At 36.6% G+C, this 20839-nt stretch overlaps 1 protein-coding gene across 1 annotated transcript in view; it reads right to left on the reverse strand.

The window, feature by feature from the left end:
* The window catches only part of LOC141563537 (guanylate cyclase soluble subunit beta-2-like), a 72337-nt gene that overhangs the window by 21967 nt on the left and 29531 nt on the right, over positions 1-20839 (reverse strand). The window contains exons 4-10 of the mRNA XM_074304779.1: positions 20584-20780; positions 18438-18549; positions 15292-15395; positions 12106-12322; positions 8383-8703; positions 5108-5256; positions 4017-4163 (exon numbers count right to left, since the gene is read on the reverse strand). Of these exons, the coding sequence (XP_074160880.1) occupies positions 4017-4163; positions 5108-5256; positions 8383-8703; positions 12106-12322; positions 15292-15395; positions 18438-18549; positions 20584-20780 (1247 nt within the window). The remainder of the gene's footprint in view (positions 1-4016; positions 4164-5107; positions 5257-8382; positions 8704-12105; positions 12323-15291; positions 15396-18437; positions 18550-20583; positions 20781-20839) is intronic.

Consider the following 20839-nt stretch of genomic DNA (forward strand, 5'->3'; position numbering starts at 1 on the left):
GGGTTTTCAGTTTAGTGACTTTGGGGGTATAATTCTAAATTGTCTTCCAGAGAAGTTATCTCACTCTACCTTTCCAGACTCATTACAAGTCAGTGCCTTCTATGAACTCCACAATCCAGTACTCTTTCTCAAGCATGATCCTGCATCTTCATCCTTCCTACTGGTTGTCTTCCATACTTTAAATGTTTTCTCTCCTCAATTCCATCTTTTGAAACTCCTAGTCCCTTTAAAATACTACTTTTTCTATGAAAACTTTCTGTTCAAACCAAACTACCAACATCTTCCATGCTTCCTGAGGTTACTTTGTATTTTGTTTCTTATATCTGCCTTTCATATGTATTTTGTGTATAATAGCATATGTTCATGTGGCCATCTCTTTTAGATAGTAAGCACCTTAAGAACTGAGGTTGTTTCATACAATAGTCTATCAAAAACTTTCTCACTTAGTTAATACTTGTTGATTTTTAAATCAACACTGCAAGTTGGAAATGATCTTAATCATTTAACTTAATTGATCCTTTGTGCAAGATGAAAAGGAAAATATTTTAAAAGGGCCTAGCGGCCCTTAGCAGTTCAAGTCATAGTTTCAAATAACTGGCATCCCCAGTGTACAGAATGAATTGGAAAACATGATTGCTTTGCCATTGTCAAAAATCTTTGAAATGTTGTATAGAAGAGGAAAAGTCCCACAAGATTGAAAAAGGGTAAATGCTCTTTAAAAGGCAACTGAGTGAAATCTTCAAAGGATGGACCAGTGAACTTGACTTCAATACTGAAAAAATCTAGAATGCATTAATAGCTAGTGAACATCTAGAAAAAGAAACAGTCATCCCAAAGAACCACAATAGCTTCCTGAACAATAGATCCAAAAGAGCTGCCTAGAATAGAATGGGCTACCAACAAAGGTATGTAGTTCCTTCTCAAGACTGAAATACAACTTATTTGAGATGTATTAAAAAGAATCCTTTTCCAGTTAGGGTTTAGATAAGATTGTCTCTGCAGTCCCTTCCATCACTAACATTCTGCAATTTTTGTGTATCACATATCAATGCCCACTGTTCACAATGAAGTCTCGATGCTTCCAAATGGTTGAGTTTGCTCATTAGTCTATTCTGTTCTTAGAACTGAGGTTCTAATTCTGTCCTCTCTCTGTCTCTCTCTCTTTTTCTCTTTCCCTTTCTCCTTCCTTCCCCGTTTTTCTCTGCTTCTCTTCATTCTTCTTCTCTCTCCCCCTTTCTTTACCTCTCTCTCTTCCTCTTTCCCATTTTCTCTCCCTTTGAATCTCTCTTCTCCCTCTCTCTCCTTTCTTCTTTCTCTCTTCCTCCTTTGCCTCTTTCTCTCTCTCTCTTTCCCCCCTCCCTCCATCTCTGCCCCAGTATCTCTGTATCCCCCTCTTTCTTACTCTCTATACTGTGCATGGGAGTTCCGATAATCATAATACATTGGGTTTTTTTCCCTTCCCAGTTATTGATATAATTTCCCATCTCTATTGAGCTTTCCTTTATTCCATTTTAAATTTCAGACCTCATCTTCACAAGTTGATACCAGTCTTGCTTTTAGTCCTTTTAACCTACTTGGCTTCTTTGTACTTGTTTCATTCCTTTTCCTGCTGGCTCAACTTTATCTTAAGCTTGCTCCTCAGTATCGCCTTATTTTTGACCTTATATGTGGATTTATGTTTGTGCATAAGAAAGTATAAGATCAGGGCTGGAAGGGATCTTAGAAGCCATCTAGTCCAACTCCCTCATTTTATAGATGAGGAAGGTAAAACTCAAAGAGCTCATATGACTTAAATGTCAGCGGCAGGATTCAAGTTCTGCTACTTTCGCACTTTCTATACCATATCATGCACACATTGTCCCCCTATAAGAAATGTAAGGTCCTTGAGGATGGGAACTGTTTCTTTTTTGTCTTTAGAACCTAAAACAGTGCCTAGTCTATATAAGTATTTGTAGGATCCTGTTTGGTGAAAGCCATGCTATGGAGTTAAAAGTCATGTCAAAGGAGTAAAAATCATACGAAAGAGAGGTGAAAACCATTATAAGGACACAGTGTCCAGCAAATAACCTTGTGTATGCCTGGGAACTTACTCAAATTGACCAGCACATGGCCTTGATTGTCTGGACATCTAACCATCTGCACTGGGATGACACCCAGGCTCTGGGTCTGGGAATCAAGCGCCATTCCCAAGCATTAACTCAAAACATTAGCTAAATTGCATTAATGTATGCATGATGCTTTATAGCTCCACCTCCCATTGTCTAATTTCTATAATTACCCTGTGACTTTGGGGTTTTTTTGGTGGGGGTATAAATCCATTGACTCATCTGGCAATCGCCCCAGACAACTGCTATGTAACTCAGATGATTATTAAGCCTTTTATTATAATCATCATAGAACTTCTTTCTTTGGAATTGAGCTTGTCCTCTTGGTTGGGGGTAACCCTTTGTTTGGGGGAGGGCACTCAGAGTTTCCTTGGGAGAGGAATTCTGGATCCTATAAAATTTAATAAATGTTTGTTGACTAATTGATTCCCTTTAAACATTCTCCTACTCTCTTTTTCTTCTGTTTTTCTTCTAAAATTGAGAACTAAAATCCTCTGATTTCAGCTCTGTTGTTTTATCCTCGTGTTTCCTTCAAATTTCCCCTGAACTCTGAGTTTTATTTCAACTAAGATTATTTGTCTACAGTCACATAAAAAAGTCTCCAGCAAGTATACCCTGCTGTACAGGTGATTCTGCATTTTTGGAAGTTGTGCCAATAGAACCCAAGTCCTGGAAAATTTGGGGATTTAAAGCTGAAATGAACCTTAAAGGTCAATAAGCCTTACCTTCCTCAAACTACAGGTGAGGATTGTGGGTCCCAGAGAAGGCAACTGATTTACTCAGAGACATACACATAGTCAGTCAGCATGAGAGATTTGAACATCCTTCCATTTAGGATAGGAAACACAGTGATTGAAATCTATAATAATACTTACTCCCTGAAATCCTCCAATGGTCTCTATTCTAGAATATGTTGTATTGGGTGCTGATGACATCATTTCCCTACCCTTATTGTCTAATACTTTGAGACAGCTGAGTACATGTCTCTGTTAGTGACCCAGTGTAGCAGCAAGGTCATTGGACTTTCTCACTGTGGTATCTCTGGACCCTTCGGGAACTGGCAGCTTCCTATGTCAGATAAGAACTTAAAGTTATAGTCTTTATCTGAAAGATATCATTTAATCCAACTGCATTATTTTACAGATGTGGAAACTGAGTCTCAGAAGTGTGAAGATACTTGTTGAAGATAACATGTATTATAAGTAGCAGAACTGCAAATTGAATCAGGTTCTGCAGCTCCAGGTTTGATGCTCTTTCCATTGGGCTGCACTGCTTCCTGAGTAATGCACATACTCCACAAATGGGAAATATTGCTTTACTTTACTTTTTTTTTTTTTTTTTTTTTTTAGTAAATACGATCAACTCATGAATAAGAGAAAGTAAACTTATTCTCTAACAATAATGAAGTAGAAAAGAATATGGCTTATGGGATGGATAGAGGCAGAAGGTCCTGGCTTCTTAATACCAACTATGTGGCGTCAACAAGTAATTTCATCTCTCTGAGCCTCATTTTTCTCATCTGTAAAATGAAAAATTTGGACTAAATGACCCCTCAGATCATTTTTAGTTCTAAATCTATGATCCTGTAAGAGAGAAGCCCTGCATATCTCCAAATAAGAAAAAAGAACAGAGCTATTCAATTCTGCCCTTGTTTACAGGAAATAAGACTCTTGCAGTGAAGTTACACATAGATCCAAATATTCTCCAGTGTCTTCCAAAAATCTAATTTAAAGTTGTGGTGAATTTGGGCCAGCAGCCTGCTAATTTCCCTCTTACTTAGGAGTGTGCTCCAAAGAGAGGGGTAGTCTGAACAAATCACACCATTTCAAGGAGTGCCTGGGTACCAATAAAGGAAAGGCAATGCTGTCATGGAATGTTTCCCATCATGCTGAGAACTCATCTGCTTGGTACCTGGATGGGTTCTCCAGTGACAGGATTCATCACTTCTCTTGCAGAAATTCTCATCCCCAGGGCAAAATTAGCGACTCTCTGAGCATGGTTTTCCACAGGCACTGGCACCCCACCAACCACCATGTATGCATCACCTATTGTTTCCACCTGTGAAGGAAAAGGGAGCCTGGTCAGCTTATGTTTTTCGAACACATACACTCACACAAAAAGCTCACGTATTTCATTATTTTCTCTTGTACCGGGTGCCAAGGACCAAGTTAAAATTTGTGACTTTTACTGAAGAAAGGGGAGGTGCAAAGGACATGGAGAGCCATTCTGCCTTTGACTGGGAACAGATCTTGGAGAAAATGAATTTCCTGGTGTGGCCATATGGTACTCTACATTGAATAGCAAATTATTAGGAGTGGACCTTCTGCTAAACTGGAAGAGTAAGAGAACTCTTCTCCGGGATTAAAGTGCTCTCTTGCAGGAGGCAGTTTTAACTCTTCCAAGGCGTAAGAGTCCCCTTTGAGTAATGTGCTTTTCCTAGATCTCCAAATGGTTATCTTAATCAACAGAGTCATAGTTAATATTGGTAGTGCTCAGAGCAGGCAATATTAAATAGGCCTTCAAATCAACTTTGTAATTCATGATATAGAAACAACACATGAAATATTTAAGGTAAATTTAATAGTTAAGAATGGAGAATTGGGTGTTATAGTGAATTATAGATAGATATTATAAACAATACTGATAATTGATAGATTCCTATTTTAATAAATTAATTTTTCCTAACTAGGGTATGAAGTCCCTAGTTGGTAACTAGATAATTTTGGAGAAGCGCATGTGTTAAATTTTTGTGTCCTCTAAGTTTTGGCACACTTAAGCTAAGCCCTGGTTTCCCTGCCCTACTTATGATTCTGTTGATAGAGTGAAATATTCTTATCCAATTAATCTCTAAAACAAAAACAAAACAAAGGAAAGGGAAGGGAAGAAAAGGAAAGAATGAAAAAGAAAGAATAAGGGCTGGCTAAGAGGAACTTATAGTAAACTATATTAATTATTAATTTTCCTAAATTTTAAAATCTACTATTTAGTACAAAAGCTCTTACTTTGTACACATCATGGACGCTAGTTAACCGGTCAAATTTTGAGTACATAGAGTTCAACATGTTCACTATTTGGATAGGCTCACAGGCAGCACATATGTTGGTAAATGTCACCACATCACTGAAAAGAATGGTGCATGTTTTAAATTCTCCTGCAACAGAAATAAGATATTAGTACCAAGTTTGAATTGGGGTATGATGGTTAAATATTCCAATATTGAGGCATTTAGTTAAATTCTCTGGAAATGCAATTCTTTTTTTTTTAACTTTCTACTTTTTTATTAATTTTTAAAAATTAATTTTATAATTATAATTTTTGACAGTACATATGCATGGGTAATTTTTTACAACATTATCCCTTGCACTCACTTCTGTTCCAAATTTTCCCCTCCTTCCCTCCACCTCTTGCCCTAGATGGCAGGCAGTCTTATACATGTTAAATATGTTATAGTATATCCTAGATACAATATATGTGTGCAGAACTGAATTTCTTGTTACACAGGAAGAATTGGATTCAGAAGATAAAAATAACCTGGGAAGAAAAAGAAAAATGTAAACAGTTTACACTCGGGAAATACAATTCTTTTAAATAAAGTCTCCTTGGAAAGAGAATTGGCTGGGAGAAAATCGTTCTTCAGTTCTTGAATCAACTGAATTGTTGATTCAAGTGCTTGATCAAGAAGAGAGTAGGAAAAGAATGAGAAAGAAGAAAACAATGAAGAGAAAGAAACAAGCATTTATTAAGTACCTACCATGTAGCAGGAACTATGCTAAGCACTTTATAAATATTATCTCATTACCTCAACTATAGGAGGATAGATGCTATTGTTATCCCAGTTTTACAGCTGAGGAAATCGAGGCAGACAAGTGTTTTCCCAGAGTCGTACAGTTAATGTGACTAATAAACAATAAGTGTCTCAGGTTAGATTTGAGCTCAGCTCTTTTTAATTCCAAGCCCAGATATCATTTAGAGGAAAAAGAGAACTGAAAGTAGAAGAACAAGAAAGGCAGAAAGAAGAAGCAAATAAAGTGGTAGTTATGGCCACACACTTATCAATGACTTAGATGGAACAATGCTTAGGGCTGGCTGAAGGAAGAGCTGCTCTGAAGAAGATGACATACTCCAGTCAGCTGGGAAGCCAATTTTTGAGACAGAGGATCATATTTAGAAATGCAAGATGGCTCCCCAGGTTGGAGGCAGGTGCTTTGCACAAAGGACAGGAAGAAAGGAAATACTTGAAGGAGCATTGAAAAAAGAATCTATAAACATTAATATATCCCTTTGCCCACTATTTTATAAATACCTCTAACAATGAAATTTCTAACAGCTATTATTTAAATACATCATCAGCCACAGAAATATTTGTATGTTTTACTTGTCAAAACCTTTGTTCCCAAAAGTTTTCCTTTATTGAACTTGAGAAATTAACAAACTTTTATGTGCATAACATAGTCTTGAATCATTTCATGTTAGGAGGGCATTGTTTGATGCTTGAATATACTTATTAATTCTACATAGATAATTCTACATACAATTTATTAGATTTCTGTTGATTCTTTCATTCAAACAAGCAGTGGGAAACAGACCTGTGATTTCATCAATAAAGGGAACTCCTAGAGAACAAACTTTGTCTATCAATTCAATTTATAGTCTTAGAAAATTGTCCAGCTACTAGAACATGTGGAATTTAGGGGACTAGCCCAGGATCACAAAGCCCATATATGAAGCAGCACTTGGATGCAGTCTTCCGACACTGAGACTGGCTCTCTCTCCACTGCTTCTTACATCCCTCCAAAGATTTCAACTCAATTATCACCCAGGACCAAAACCTCTGAGAGAATTACCTTAAGTATTGATTTAGAAATCCAGTTTTCTATTTAAATATTGGATTTGTTAAAATGATTTGTTTTAGAGCAGCTATTAGCTTTTTAGAAATATTTTGCTAATTTGAGATTTTTGTATCTCAGAAGCAGAGTTAATAAGATTATAAATCTAAAGCAGAAAGGAACTTTGGAAATGATCTATATACCAACTCTTTTTTTTTTTTTTTTAACAGACAAAGAAGGCCAGGAAAGTTGTGATTTGCCTGAGTTTACATAGATAGTAAGAATCAGAAATAAGATTAAAATCCAGACCTGATTCTAGTCATGTTCTTTCCACCATAGTATACTTACTTTTGCGGTCCTGACTGGATGTCATTTGCAGTTCACATAAGACTTGGCTAAGACATTTCAAATAGAAATGGAAGTAAGGGGTCATTTGAGAGAGAGAGAGAGAGAGAGAGAGAGAGAGAGAGAGAGAGAGAGAGAGAGAGAGAGAGAGAGAGAAAGAGACAGAGAGAGACAGAGAGACAGAGACAGAGAGACAGAGACAGAGACAGAGAGACAGAGAGAGAGACAGAGAGAGAGAGAGAGACAGAGAGAGAGAGACAGAGACAGAGAGAGAGACAGAGACAGAGAGAGAGAGAGAGAGAGAGAGAGAGAGAGAGAGAGAGAGAGAGAGAGAGAGAGAGAAGAGAGAGAGAGAGAGAGAGAGAGAGAGAGAGAGAGAGAGAGAGAGAGAGAGAGAGAGAGAGAGAGAGAGAGAAAGAGAGAGAAAGAGAGAGAGTGAGAGAGAGAGCGAGCGCACAACAACAGGCAGGCAGATCAGGGGAAACTACATAGAAGAAGGGGTACCTGACTGAATAAAACTTGAAGGAAGCCTCATTTGAAAGTCAGAGAGGAAGAGGGAGTGTCTTTAAGGGTTTCCCCATTTGTAAAATGAGAAGATTGAAGTAAATGATCTTTAAAATCCCCTTCAGCTTAAAATACTATCACAATGTTAATCTTATCCAGCTGTTTTGATAAGGGTTTTTTTTTTTTCCCCAGTGGGAGTCAAGGAGGAGGAGGAGAAAAAAATAATTGATTAGACAGTACCATAATTCTTTTCAGTTAGTTATGTTGAAATCTGAATGTTTGAGCCATGAGGCCACTGTATTCATTTGATAGTAGTACCCTCATCACAGTATTTTTTTCCAAGGGGAAATAAATAATTGAGGGCTAAATATATAAACTGAAATATAGATTATAACAAATTCCAAAGGCTGTCATCATCCAGGAATAGTTTATTCACCCAGAAAAAGTCTCCCTGAGTTAAATTTGAAGTAATTACATCATTTTCTATTTTGCAAAGAAGGAAATGAAAACATCAATATGGTACCACTCATGGCCAATTAGTGATAGAGTAAGTCTCGAATTCTAACCCTAAATTCCTGCATAAGATGAATCAGATTCAGTACCTGCTGCTACCTTTTTGCCTTCTTTCAGCTGGTTTGCCACATGCTCAGGAAGCATTGCATACAACAATGTTTCTGTTTTCTTCTTTTCTATGGCCAAATGTTTGGAAAGGATCCGAAGCTCTTCCTTCTTTCTCTCCAACTGGTTAGACAACTCGATTTCAGCCAATCGCTGTTGGTTCAGGAGTATAAGATCCCTGGTGGTATCATGTCTGGCAATGTCAGAGATGTGCATGTTCCTCTCCTCCAGCTCCTGGAGACTTCGGAGTTTGGGAGAGCAGAGATAAATCATACATTGCAGGGACTCCATCCAAATCATCTGGCCTTTGAAAACAAAACAGAAAGAAGCAATCATGTAACAATGCTACTATTGGGAGATAAGAAATACCACAGAAATGAGCTTTCCAAAAAACTGACCTTATAAGTGTCAAAATCTTTTCTATTAATCATTTTATAGAAATAATTATAAAATATGATATTCACTTACACAATTTATTAAATGAGGATCTTGAGCATAATTTAGATTTTCCTTGATGACAAAGTTGTCAAAGGATGAGAGGGAGTGACATGGAGGAAAAAGTATACTGGACATAAGAGAACCAGGTTCATATCTCTACTTTTACAGGGATGATATTTCAAGCAATTCATTTTACTTTCCTAGTCCTAACTTTCTTCATCTGTAAAAGTAAAAGGTTGAAATCAGGAAATCTATAAGATTCCTTCTACCGTTAAATTATTATGAACACCAGATAATAAATTTAAAGCTAAAAGGGACCAAGAGGACATGAAGTCCAATTCCCCTGTTATACAGGTGAGAAATCAGCCTCAAAACTGTTCAGTGACTGACCTAAGTAAGGTCACAGAGGGAAAAAATATCAGAGATGAGATTTGAACCCAAGTATTTTGATTCCAAGTCTAATGTTAGACTTCCATTTGCACTACCCAGCTTTTATACTTCAATGAATCCCTTGGAAATTATTAAAGTCTGTTAAAGACCCTATGCTAAATGATTACTTTTAGTTTATATTTTATATTATATTTTGGTTTTCTTCTTCACTGTTGTCTGAATTTCAGTCCTGTATGTCCATGTATTGATTATTTTCACCTAAATGTTCTGAAAAAACATTACTCACTACATCCAAGTAAAACTTGCCATCTTCCCTCTCCAGGTTCTCTTTTCTCTGCTAAGACATGATAAATCTTCCACTCGCCCAAACTTACAACTTTGGAATAATTCTTGACATCTTCTCCTTCATCTCTGATATTCAAACACCAAGTATTTTCACTTCTTCCTTCAAAAGATCTTTTATAATTGTCCTCTTTTGCATTTCTACTGACTGATTCAGAAGTATAAGATCCAAGGATCTTATCACATATCAGTGGGAATGCAAAAGAGAGATATTTGTAGTTCCTTTCCTCCAGCTCCTGGAGGCTTCAGAGCTTGAGGAAGCAGAGATATATCATACATTGCAGGGACTCTATACAGATCATCCAGACCTGCATTAACTCATATGAATACTACAACAACTCTAAAGTCATCCTCTCTGACCCCAGTATTTCTCACTGCAAATAATACATTTAGCTTTTCAACTAATCTTACTTAAAGACCACTTTTACTAAGATATTTCTTTGCTTTCCTAAACAGAAATATCAGTCAGCATCCCCTACTATGTTGGATGGGTTAATTCTTTTCCTTAAACTGAGGAGAGACTAAGGTTAAAATTGTTCATGGGGTTTCCTGTTCATTTAAATACAAAAAAAAGCCATGAGAAGTTCCAGCAGCAATCTAAGGGTTGACCACACTAACATGGGCAACACAAAGGCAGGGAAACTGTGTCTGATTGAATCAATATTGTATCTTCAGCTGAGTATCCTTTCCCTGTTCTGAATGTTTTCCCCTCTGCAATGACTGAGTAGATCTACTTTTTTGTTGATTTTTGTTGATTATTAAGTGGATTACAGATATTTCACTTCATTCTTATCTCAAACCTGATTTACACCTTCTATGAAACACCATAAGCTAAAGAGTACCTGCCTTCAAGGAGCTTATAATCTAATTAGGGGACTGCTCCCTTTTGTCTGCCTTATTACATCCTCATCCTTCTAGACTTCCCTGCAGCTTTTAACACTGTCAGTCATCCTTTCCTCCTTGTTACTCTCTCCCTTTGGTGCTATTATGACTCTGCTGTCTCCTCCCTGGTTTACCTTCTACCTGTTTGACCACATCTCCTTTGCTCTGTCAGGACTATGTCAGGCTGGCTAATCAGAGATGTCCCACTCTTTGTCAGAGTATGTCAAGACTCTATGCTGGGCCCTCCTTTCTTCTCTCTCTATACCATCTCACTTAGTAATTTCATCAGCTCCCATGAGTTCAATTATTATCTCTATGCAAATTATTCCCAGATCCATATGTCCAGCCCTAGTTTCTCTTCTGAACTAGTCACATATCTCCAACTGCCTCTTATGATTCTTGTTTTTTATGTAGTATCTTGTATATTCATAGTGAATTGCACATTTTCTCCAGCATAAGAACAAGGGCAAGAGACTATTTTTGTCTTTCTTTATATCTGAAACATTAAACATTGTGCCTGGCACATAGAAAATGCTTAATAAAGACTAATAGACTGATGGACTGACTAGTTGACTAACAGCACTAGAAGAAATATCCAACGATTCAGTGTCAACACTGAGGATCCAGATCTCAGGGAGAGCCAAAAGATATGGGGATCATGAAAGGAATAGGTCCCAAATGACAGGATGTTGATTCGTGAAATAAAGAATAAGACTCCACAAGACACAGTGGATGTGGACCAGGCAGATATTGGGTGGAGCATTTTGGGAGTAGATTTGAAATAGATGAGGATGAGAGAGAAAGCATATGACTTATAATAATGAATTACAATAATATCTCATGTTTATGCAGTACTTTCCAATGTGCCAAATATATTCATCACAACAACCTTGAATAGTTGATAGTACAAATATTTATTTTCCCCATCTTATAGGTGTGGAACTAAGCCACAAAAATGTTAAATGACTTGATTATGGTACACAGCTAAAAGAAATAAGGGGTTTTTTTGTTTGTTTTTTTTCTGAAAACCCAGTGCTATTTACACATTTTTCCATACTTATTACAATCAATAACAATGGACTGATAGACTCATATTTATTCATTCACCATGTTTTGCCTCATCTTAAGTGTGACCAATGATCTGCATTTGCAGCACATTTGACCATGAGCAGGTCAGTCTTCGACCATAGAATAAAATGGAACTAATTGGATTACTTCCCACTCCATGGTTACAGACTGAATCCTTAATTCCATACTCAACAATATGTACCACAGGTCATAGGAGAAAACAGAAAAAAAAGTGTGAGAGAAGCAGTCCAAATCTCTACCATCATTAGAAAAACAAATTCAGAGTTCATGACCTATGAACTATAGAACAGCAGAGACATCTGGTTTATACCAATTGTGGTAATTCTGAACAGCAGTAACAATCAAAATAATATTCTCTGTGTACATAATAGGAATGGTCTAAGCAAGGAAAAAATTAGTATTTAACAGCTAGGTCCAATTGGCTGATCCAGAGAAAACCACTTTGAATGTGAATCCATACCACACTTTTATCCAACATAGAATTAGAAAATTTTGTCTCTTCCTCTCTGATCAATCCTTTTACTACTCAGACACACATGCAGACAAGAATAGTGATGACTCAATACCTCTGAGTTTGATTGTAGGCTGATTTTTCCATTCTTCAGGCATCATATCTCTTCGAGTTTTCAAGACAAATTGACTATTGATAAACTTGCAAATGCTGAGAATGTTGAAGGTGACTTGAGGATGGATGATGGTAAAATAGTCATCAACCTGAATATCCCTGGTTTGGAGTCCTGGGACATACTTTTGAATATTTACTCCAGCTTGCTTGACCCTCAGCTACTCACAGAGGACAAATGGAAAGGCTAATGAGTCAGAAAGTCAATTTGCAGTAGGAGCTCTTTCTTAGAATAACATTTTAATTTTATAGGCTTTATAATTGACATATTCGAAAGGATAGAAAACATCAAATTTTTAAAAATCCTTATGAAATCCATGAAGTTTTAAAAATTGCAAATAATAAAAACTTTAACAGAATGAAAAAAGAAATAAGGGAAGAGATCATAAAACCATAATTTGGGTAAAAGCATCCCTTCCAAAGGTCCAGAAGAAAATCATAAGCATAAAACTTAAAGGGACCTTGGAAACTATTCACTCTAGTCTCCACCATCAGATAAAGAAACAGTGCTAGGAAGATTAAATGTTGCCCAAGGTCACACAAAGAATACAGGATCTGAACACAGCCCCTCTGTATCAAGAGTCAATGTCCTTTTTTTTGTACCATACTAGCCTCACGGTTCTTTTGTCATTCCTACATAAATCCCAATGTTCACTCACTGGATTCACAACAGAGCAAGACTGAACAATAAGTTAATGTGGTAGAATTGGAAAAACTCTTTGTATTACAAGAAATATGCATGTCTCCTTGGGAAAGTCAAAGAACAGCCAAGGATTCATCAAGGACATTCACACACATGGTGCTGACTTGTTTCCCTTATTAGAAGGAAGCTCCTTGAGGACTGGGACTATCTTTGCTTTTGTATTTATATTTTTTGCATTTTATTTTGCACTTGTATGCAAAATTTTGTATTTTCAGCAGGGGCTCAGTCCTTGACACATAATAAGTGCTGAATAAATGTATTTGTTTTCCTTTCATTCATTTTACTGAAGGAATATCACAGGTCCAGGCATACAAGATAATTTATAGAGAGAACTAGGTAGCAACTTGATGGAACAGAAGATAACTTTATGGAGGAGATAGAATTTAACTCTGAAGGATTATAAAGATTCTGACAGAGATGAGGAAGAAAAGCATATATATATATATATATATATATATATATATATATATATATATATACACATATATATACACATATATATACTATATATTATTGTTAGAGAGATAGATACATAGATATGTATATATATACATATCTATATATATGTGATATAAGATGGAAATATATGATATAAGAAAAAAAAAATATATATATATGATATAAGATGAAATGTTAAATGTAGGACAATTAGAAATGTGGCTAACAATTAGAGCATATGAATGGCAAAAAGGTGAAATAAGATAGAAATGACCTGTAAGAGCCAGATAGTTAGAGACTTTAATTGCCAGAATGAGGAACTTGTATTTTATTGTAGGGCAATAGTGATCCATTGAAGGCTTTTGAATGAAGTTGGACATGCTCAGAATGAAGCTTTAATTGGAATGAAGTGGATATATGTGATTTTGTCACTGATCTCTGAATGTTTAAAAATAGCTAGAATTTATATAGTACTTGAAGATGTGCAAATCACTTTATAGCTATGATCTCATTTTAATATATAACAACTCTAAAGGGTAGATTAATGAATCTCTTCATAAGCAAATGTCATTCCATGTACATGCATTTAATTCAAAGAATTTAAAAGAGATGAACCACAAGAATCCTCACAAAATTCTAATGCTTCACCACGATTATTGGGGGGAGGGCAGTAAGTATTTGATCTTTTTTACTTAAAAAGAAAATTTGTAATTATTTGTAATGGATATATAAACTAGACACCTGGCTAGAAAGATCAGGTGTGAAATGAGGAATCATCAAATACAGCAGTGATTTGGCAATGACCAGGAGCCTTCAGACTTTGCCTATTAGTGGCCAAATGTTCAGATTTTATTTATTACAAGACTATTGTGGGTCTGACTACCTGTGATCATTAATGGGAAAAGAAGCTCTTCTGAGAAGAAAACCAGAAACCTGTGATTCGTATTTGTTAGCAGAAGCACAAGAATCACCAAGTCCTTCCCTTCGAAAAGACTGTTTCCAAGTACAAAGAGAAATTCCAGTAAATAAGGAGATCTTACAAGGAAAAGAATAGGAATTTCCAATTGCATTGGACAATTTTTTAAATTGAAAATGGTTTTGTTTTGAACGAGAACTGTTATTTTGTAGATACTGGAAATTCTTAATGAGGAAACTTCCTCTGTCAAGCAGATGCACACCCATGCTATAATTTGTCTCAAGCAATGGTGTCAAACTCAAATTGAAACAAATCTTGATAGAAAACCACAAATTAACATTATCTATGCTGTGTTATATTTTTTATTTGTTAAACATTTTCTGATAACATGTTAATCTGGTTCCTGGCTTTGCTGGAGAGTTCTGTAGAACCTGTTGGTCCTCTGGAACATCACTTGAAGTATTGAAAAATTAAATAGGGGCAGTTAAATGGTGTAGTGAGTAGAGCACTGGTACCAGAGGTAGGAGGACCTGAGTTCAAATTTGACCTCAGATGATTAACACTTAGTAACTATAGGCTAGTGACCCTAGGCAAGTCACTTAACCCCAATTGTTTCATGTGTATACACCAAAAAAATTAAATACTTCTAAGTTTATCTAATACTTCTAAGACTAGTTCTCAACCCCCCCTCTCCTCCCACCCCCATCTTTGTTTCCATCTTTCTTTCTCTCTGTCTCTGTCTCTTTGTCTCTGTCTGGCTCTCTTTCTCACTCTGTGACCCCTTTCTTCCCCTCCTCCCATTCTTTCTATACATGGAAAACTGAGACACTGTGGTATAACATAATTTAGGTAAAGATGAACAGACAAGTTCTAACTAAATCTCTAAGAATTAGTGCTATATGGTTTTGCTTTATTGAAAAGCACTACTTTATTATCAAATGATTAAATTTTGATAATAATTATTAATAATATTAATTATTAAGTTATCAAAAGTGCCACTTTTTATCATGAGTCCTCTCACTTTCACATTGATAATTATAACCAGGGGAAGGTTAAAAAAAGGGTTCTCTTACTGTAGTGTCAAAGACAATGTGGAAGGGAAAAGCTTTACAGAAAGTTTTCTCATCTATCCAAAGCCTTTCTGGATACATTGGCTCAAAACGATTCTGGAGGTTTCCTGTAGAAGAAGAAAAACAAGTCCCAGGTTTCCCTGTTAAATTTCTGCCATCTTTTTTCTGTTTTTAGACAATGTAAAAATTGAAATGTTGGAGGAGAGTGGGGTTCAGGAGCAGTATAGAATCTCATTTTGGAAGGAACCTGGGAGCAGGCAGGTGGTGCAGTGGATAGAGCACCACTTCTGTAGTCAAGAGAATCTGACTTCAAATCAGGCTTCAGATACTTGACACTTACTAGTTATGTGACCCTTGGCAATTCACTTAGCCTGCCTCAGTTTTCTCACCTGTAAATTGAGGGTAATAAGAGCATCTACTTCCCAGAGCAGTCATAGGATCAATTGAGATGATAATTGTAAGATATTTATCCCAGAGTCTGGTGCATAATAAAAACTCAATAATATAATAACTAGCATCTCTATATAACTTATTACATTTCAGGCACTGCACTAAGTGTTTTACAAATATCATCTCATTTGATTCCTACAACAACCCTAAGATATAGGATCTATTATTATACCCATCAGTAGAGGAAACTGAGGCAGAAGTTAACTTGCCCAAGGTCATACAGCTAGTGTCTGAAGCTGGATTTGAACTTGTATCCTCCGTATTCCAAGCCCTGTCCTCTCTCTATTGCACTCCACTCCCCCAGTTATCCCTCACAAATGCTAGTTGTTGTTTGTTCTTCCACATAGCAGCCTTTCTCCAACTTGGGGGCACTGATCGTGTTTACCCTTCCATTAAGTCTTCTCTTCACATTAAACGTGCTCAGTGCCCTTCTTTGACCAGTCCATTAGAACCCAGCTTCCAGTCCCCTCCTGTTGTTCTCAAGCTGAGGAATGTAAGACCACAGCTCCTTAAATGGGAAACTCATAATTGGATACAAAACTCTACTCTTATATCTGTGCTTAAGCTCTCTTATATTCCCTCCTTAGCTTAAGCTCTTTCAGAATCTCCAGATGGTCAGGGAAATCTTTTTCCAAATTAAAACAAACAAACAAAAAAAAAAACTTGCCACTGGATTGAGAAGCCCTCCTTCACCATGCCAAGTTTCTGCCCAGAGAAGAAGTTTGGTTTTTTTGTTTTGTTTTGTTTTTTGTTTTTTTGTTGTGTGTGGTTTTTTTTTTTTTTTTTGCTAATTGAATATCTCAATGAAAACAGAGTTAGCATTGAAAATGCTGACAGAATAGATAATAATCACAAACAGCCCCGCTCCTGCTATTCAAAGCTGTCTATTGGGTGCCTGGTCCAGCTTCAGTGACATTTGCCATGAGTTTTATTTCTTTCTTTCTTTTTTCCCCCAGACTGACAGCATTGGGTAGCACATGAAATTTTACCCAACAGCCTACTTTGGCAGGGGCTAGCAATCCAAAATGGAGCCTTTTTGATATGAAAATCTTCTAGACAAAGGATTGTCAGTTGCACATTTGAATAGCTTGCCACGGGTTGAAAGCCTCAAAATACAGCCATTTGGACTGTTCAGACCTGCTCTCAGATGTATGTAATCATGGTCCATCAGTGTGGCCCATGGAGTGGGATGCAATGCTCTCCCCTCTGGGGGGAGTTAAGCTTGCATGTTTTATTCTTGTCTTTGAACGCTCACCTGTAGATGCTGTATGCCGCCTGGCACATAGTAGGTACTTTTATAAAAATGCTCGTTGATTGATCCCTACTGCCTGGACAGGATCATAGAATTGGGGAGCTGATAGACCATTTGGCAGAGGGGGAAACTGAGGTCCAGGCAGGTTGGATGAATTGTCCAAGGTCACATAGCTAATGATTTCCTAGATTCAAAACTGGAAGGGACTTTAAAATTCAGCTACTTTAATCCTTTACTTTACAGATGAGGAAAATGAAGCCCTGAGAGGTTAATTGGCCAAGGTCACATCTAGTAATGATTTGAGGCAAAATTTGAAGCCAGGTTTTCCCGACTCCAAGTTCAGCTCTCTATCCACTACACACAGTGCCCCCTGTAGAGACAAGGCTGGAACCCAGGGCTCCTTAGTCCTGTTTCTGAGCCCTTTTCTCCACATTGTCTCATTTGACTTTGCTCCCAACCAATTTATACACTTCCTTCTAGAACTGCTTCCCAGTATTCTGTCAGTGATAAAGAGGGTCCTGGCGCTACAAAAGCAAGCAAGGGATGTAATGTGGGGCAAGACATTTTAAAAAAGCATTTTCCTACAGAGACAGAAGGACACAGGAGGACTCAGTGCTTGTCCTTTTTTCCTCGAGTCCTGAAAAATTACTTCTTAATACTGACTCTCCAAAGCCTCATCCCAATTATGGACTAATTACATACACACATACATACACATACATAAATATGTATCTATGTGTATGTAGAGATAGATATAAATATATACATACATATGTATAGGAATATATTTCATGGATAGCATACATAATATCTATATGCATATTACATATGCGCTAAGCCCAGCACTCTATCCACTATAATATGTATATATATACATACATACATATACATATATACACAAATATATATATATATACACATACATACATACATAATCTGAGGCAAGATTTTAAACTCAGGAAGATGAGTTAAAATCCGGCCGTAGGCACTTTCTACTTGTGTGGTTTATTTCAGATTCCTCATCTATAAAATGAGAAGGAAATGGAAAACGGCTCCAAAACCTTTGCCAAGAAAACCCAAATGAAGTCACAATATAGATAAATAGGTGGGTAGATAGATAGATAAATATATATAGAAACAGATTAAAAATAGATAAATATAGATGAGTAGATAGATATAAGTAGATAAAATAAAGAGAGATAAATAGATTATATAGATAGAAAGATAGATATAGGAACCAACATAAGTTATAAATATATATACATTCAATCAATATAAATTATATGAGTGTGTATATGTATTCATATATATGCAACATGAAAAGGAAGAGAATACATATATATGTATATTTATCACTATAAATAACTGGCATAAGAGCCATTTCAATGGCCAGTTGAGCTCCAGCTCTTGCTCAGATGTGACTGGGTTTAGTAAACAGATCACTCACCTTTTCCAAATATGACAATACTTCTCACAATATCCCAGTGGGATTTCTTCACTGGAAAGGCAGAGAGAGTCAAATATTTCTCCTTCATTCTCTGAAAAGCCTGCTCAACCTCCTGCAGACAGGAAAGAAAGAAGCACATGTAATCGATCCTGTATTTCGGATGCCGTGATACTTCTTACTCCCATTGATCCTTTGTTGATTAAATTTAGAGAACTTGATAGAAAAAAATCTCATTCAACCTCAAGCTATTTGATTAGTAGAGAGAATGTGGGATACTGGCTCTATTTGGGAATAGTGCAAGGAAACTATAGAGCAGGGGTACCAGAATCCTTACATGGAATCCCTGATCATGAGGCAAAAGTAGTCACTTACCTGCATCTCTAATGTGATGCCCTTGTTTGAGTATTCATTATAGTTTATTGGATTTAAATCTGCAAGAAACTGAGAGAGTTTATCTGATGCATTCATCTGGTTTTTTAAGTGAGAAAGAAAGAAAGAGACCCTGGTAGTAATAGAGAAAGACAGAGGCAGAGATAAAGAGAGACTGAGAGAGAGCATTGATAAGATACTAGGACTTAGGCACCTTGCTAAGTATGGAGGATATGATATAGGAAAATAAAATATTGCCTACTTTTAAGACAGTCCATTCTCATAGGGAAGAGCGAGTGGTGACATGCACAAAATCACAAAGTAGGGACTGTAGAGCTGAAATTTAAATCTATGCCTTCTCATTTTTTGCCCCTAGCAGATTTTTTAAAAAGACGTCACTCATGAATAAGTGAAATCCACAGGAGGGTTTTCATGTAAATTATTTCACCAGAAGCATATTTAAGTTGAGGTGAGATTCCATTCATTCAACTATTCTTTCAATCAACATTAGTTAAATACTGTCTAAGAAAAACTGTGATACGGAGAATTGCAGTTTAAATAAATATGGTCTCTCACAGATCATAATCTAGTAGGAGAATAACCCTCAAATATACACAACTGTAATATATAGCATTCCACGAGAAGCACATTAACAGGTTACAGAAATCTATAAAGCAATTTATGCGCACGATCAAAGTTGAGTTTTACAACAAAGCTGTGTGATAAGCATGGCACATGCTCCCATTTTACAGATGAGAACTGAGTCAGAGAAATTAAAGAAATGTGCCCACTATCCCACAACTACGAAAAATCAGAGGCGGGATCTGACTTTCTTTCCTCTCAGCAAACATATGATCCATCATAGATTCATTTATATATTCACGTGCTTTCTCCCTCTGTAGACTATAGGTTCCTTGACTATAGGATCTGTTTTACTATTGCTTTCTGAACCCCAGCACATAATACTATGTCTAGTTAATTAATAAATGAGCAATGAATGTCTGACTAACTCTCAAAGTGCCATGTAAAGTTCAAAGGGGAAGATCATTACCAGCGACATGAAAAGTATACATAACCAGCCATAATATCTGTGTTTGAAAAATTTCCATATATCTAATTGAAACTGGATTTACATTCCTCAAGCTGAAAATCCTATGTAGAGGAAATTGTATTTGTCTTGGAGCTGATACAACAGATGTCATCCTCCTAGATAGTGGTCTATCAATTTTATGAGGTCCTGGGTCTCTAGGTGGGATTGGCAGAGAAAGCCCGAAATACTAAGATTCTTATCGCGGCACTTAGTAGGCACCTAATAAATGCTTTCTCTCTTCCCTTCCTGCTTCCTCATCTACTATAAAAATAAAAAATATTACTATACTGTATATACTATGTTGTATAGCCTCTCACTATTTAAAGATGGAATGTAATTATTGCCAACATTTGATTTGTGTCCAGAAGTACAAGATCAAGTGATCAGTCATATCCCTTTGGAAATAGCTCTACACCTCCGGTTTGACCCCAAAATCTCTTAAATTGATAAAAAAAAAAAAGAGTAGAGATAGAGACCTGAAAGTGGGCTTATTCCAAACTAATGACTTGTGACATAAACTTCAGGTCCAGAGTAGGTCACTGTACCATTTACTGGACTGAGAAGTTCAGAGGTCAAAGGTCCACTCCAGCCATTTTAACCAAGATGGTACCATATTGAATCTATTTATTCTCTTATAGGAAGATGCCTGATTCTGAGGAGACTATCTTCATAGAGCTCATTCAATACCTCTTGATCTTGCTGAGAGTTTTTGCCTCTTTCGGACATCTTGGGTCTTCTCTTTTTCTCCTGCCCACAATGTTTCTGCACAATGAGAAACATGACATGCTCTTTCTTCCCAGTCCTTTCCTCTTCCTCACTCTTATTAAGAATCTCCATTGTCACATCCATGTTGAAGAAGTCTTTAGCAACAGCTTCTATGATTCCTGAGCCAGGAGAAAATACCTTCATGAACTAGGACTAGTGGCAATTTAATTCAACATTT

The sequence above is a fragment of the Sminthopsis crassicaudata genome, chromosome 3 (genome assembly GCF_048593235.1).
Source record: "Sminthopsis crassicaudata isolate SCR6 chromosome 3, ASM4859323v1, whole genome shotgun sequence".
Lineage (NCBI taxonomy): Eukaryota > Metazoa > Chordata > Mammalia > Dasyuromorphia > Dasyuridae > Sminthopsis > Sminthopsis crassicaudata.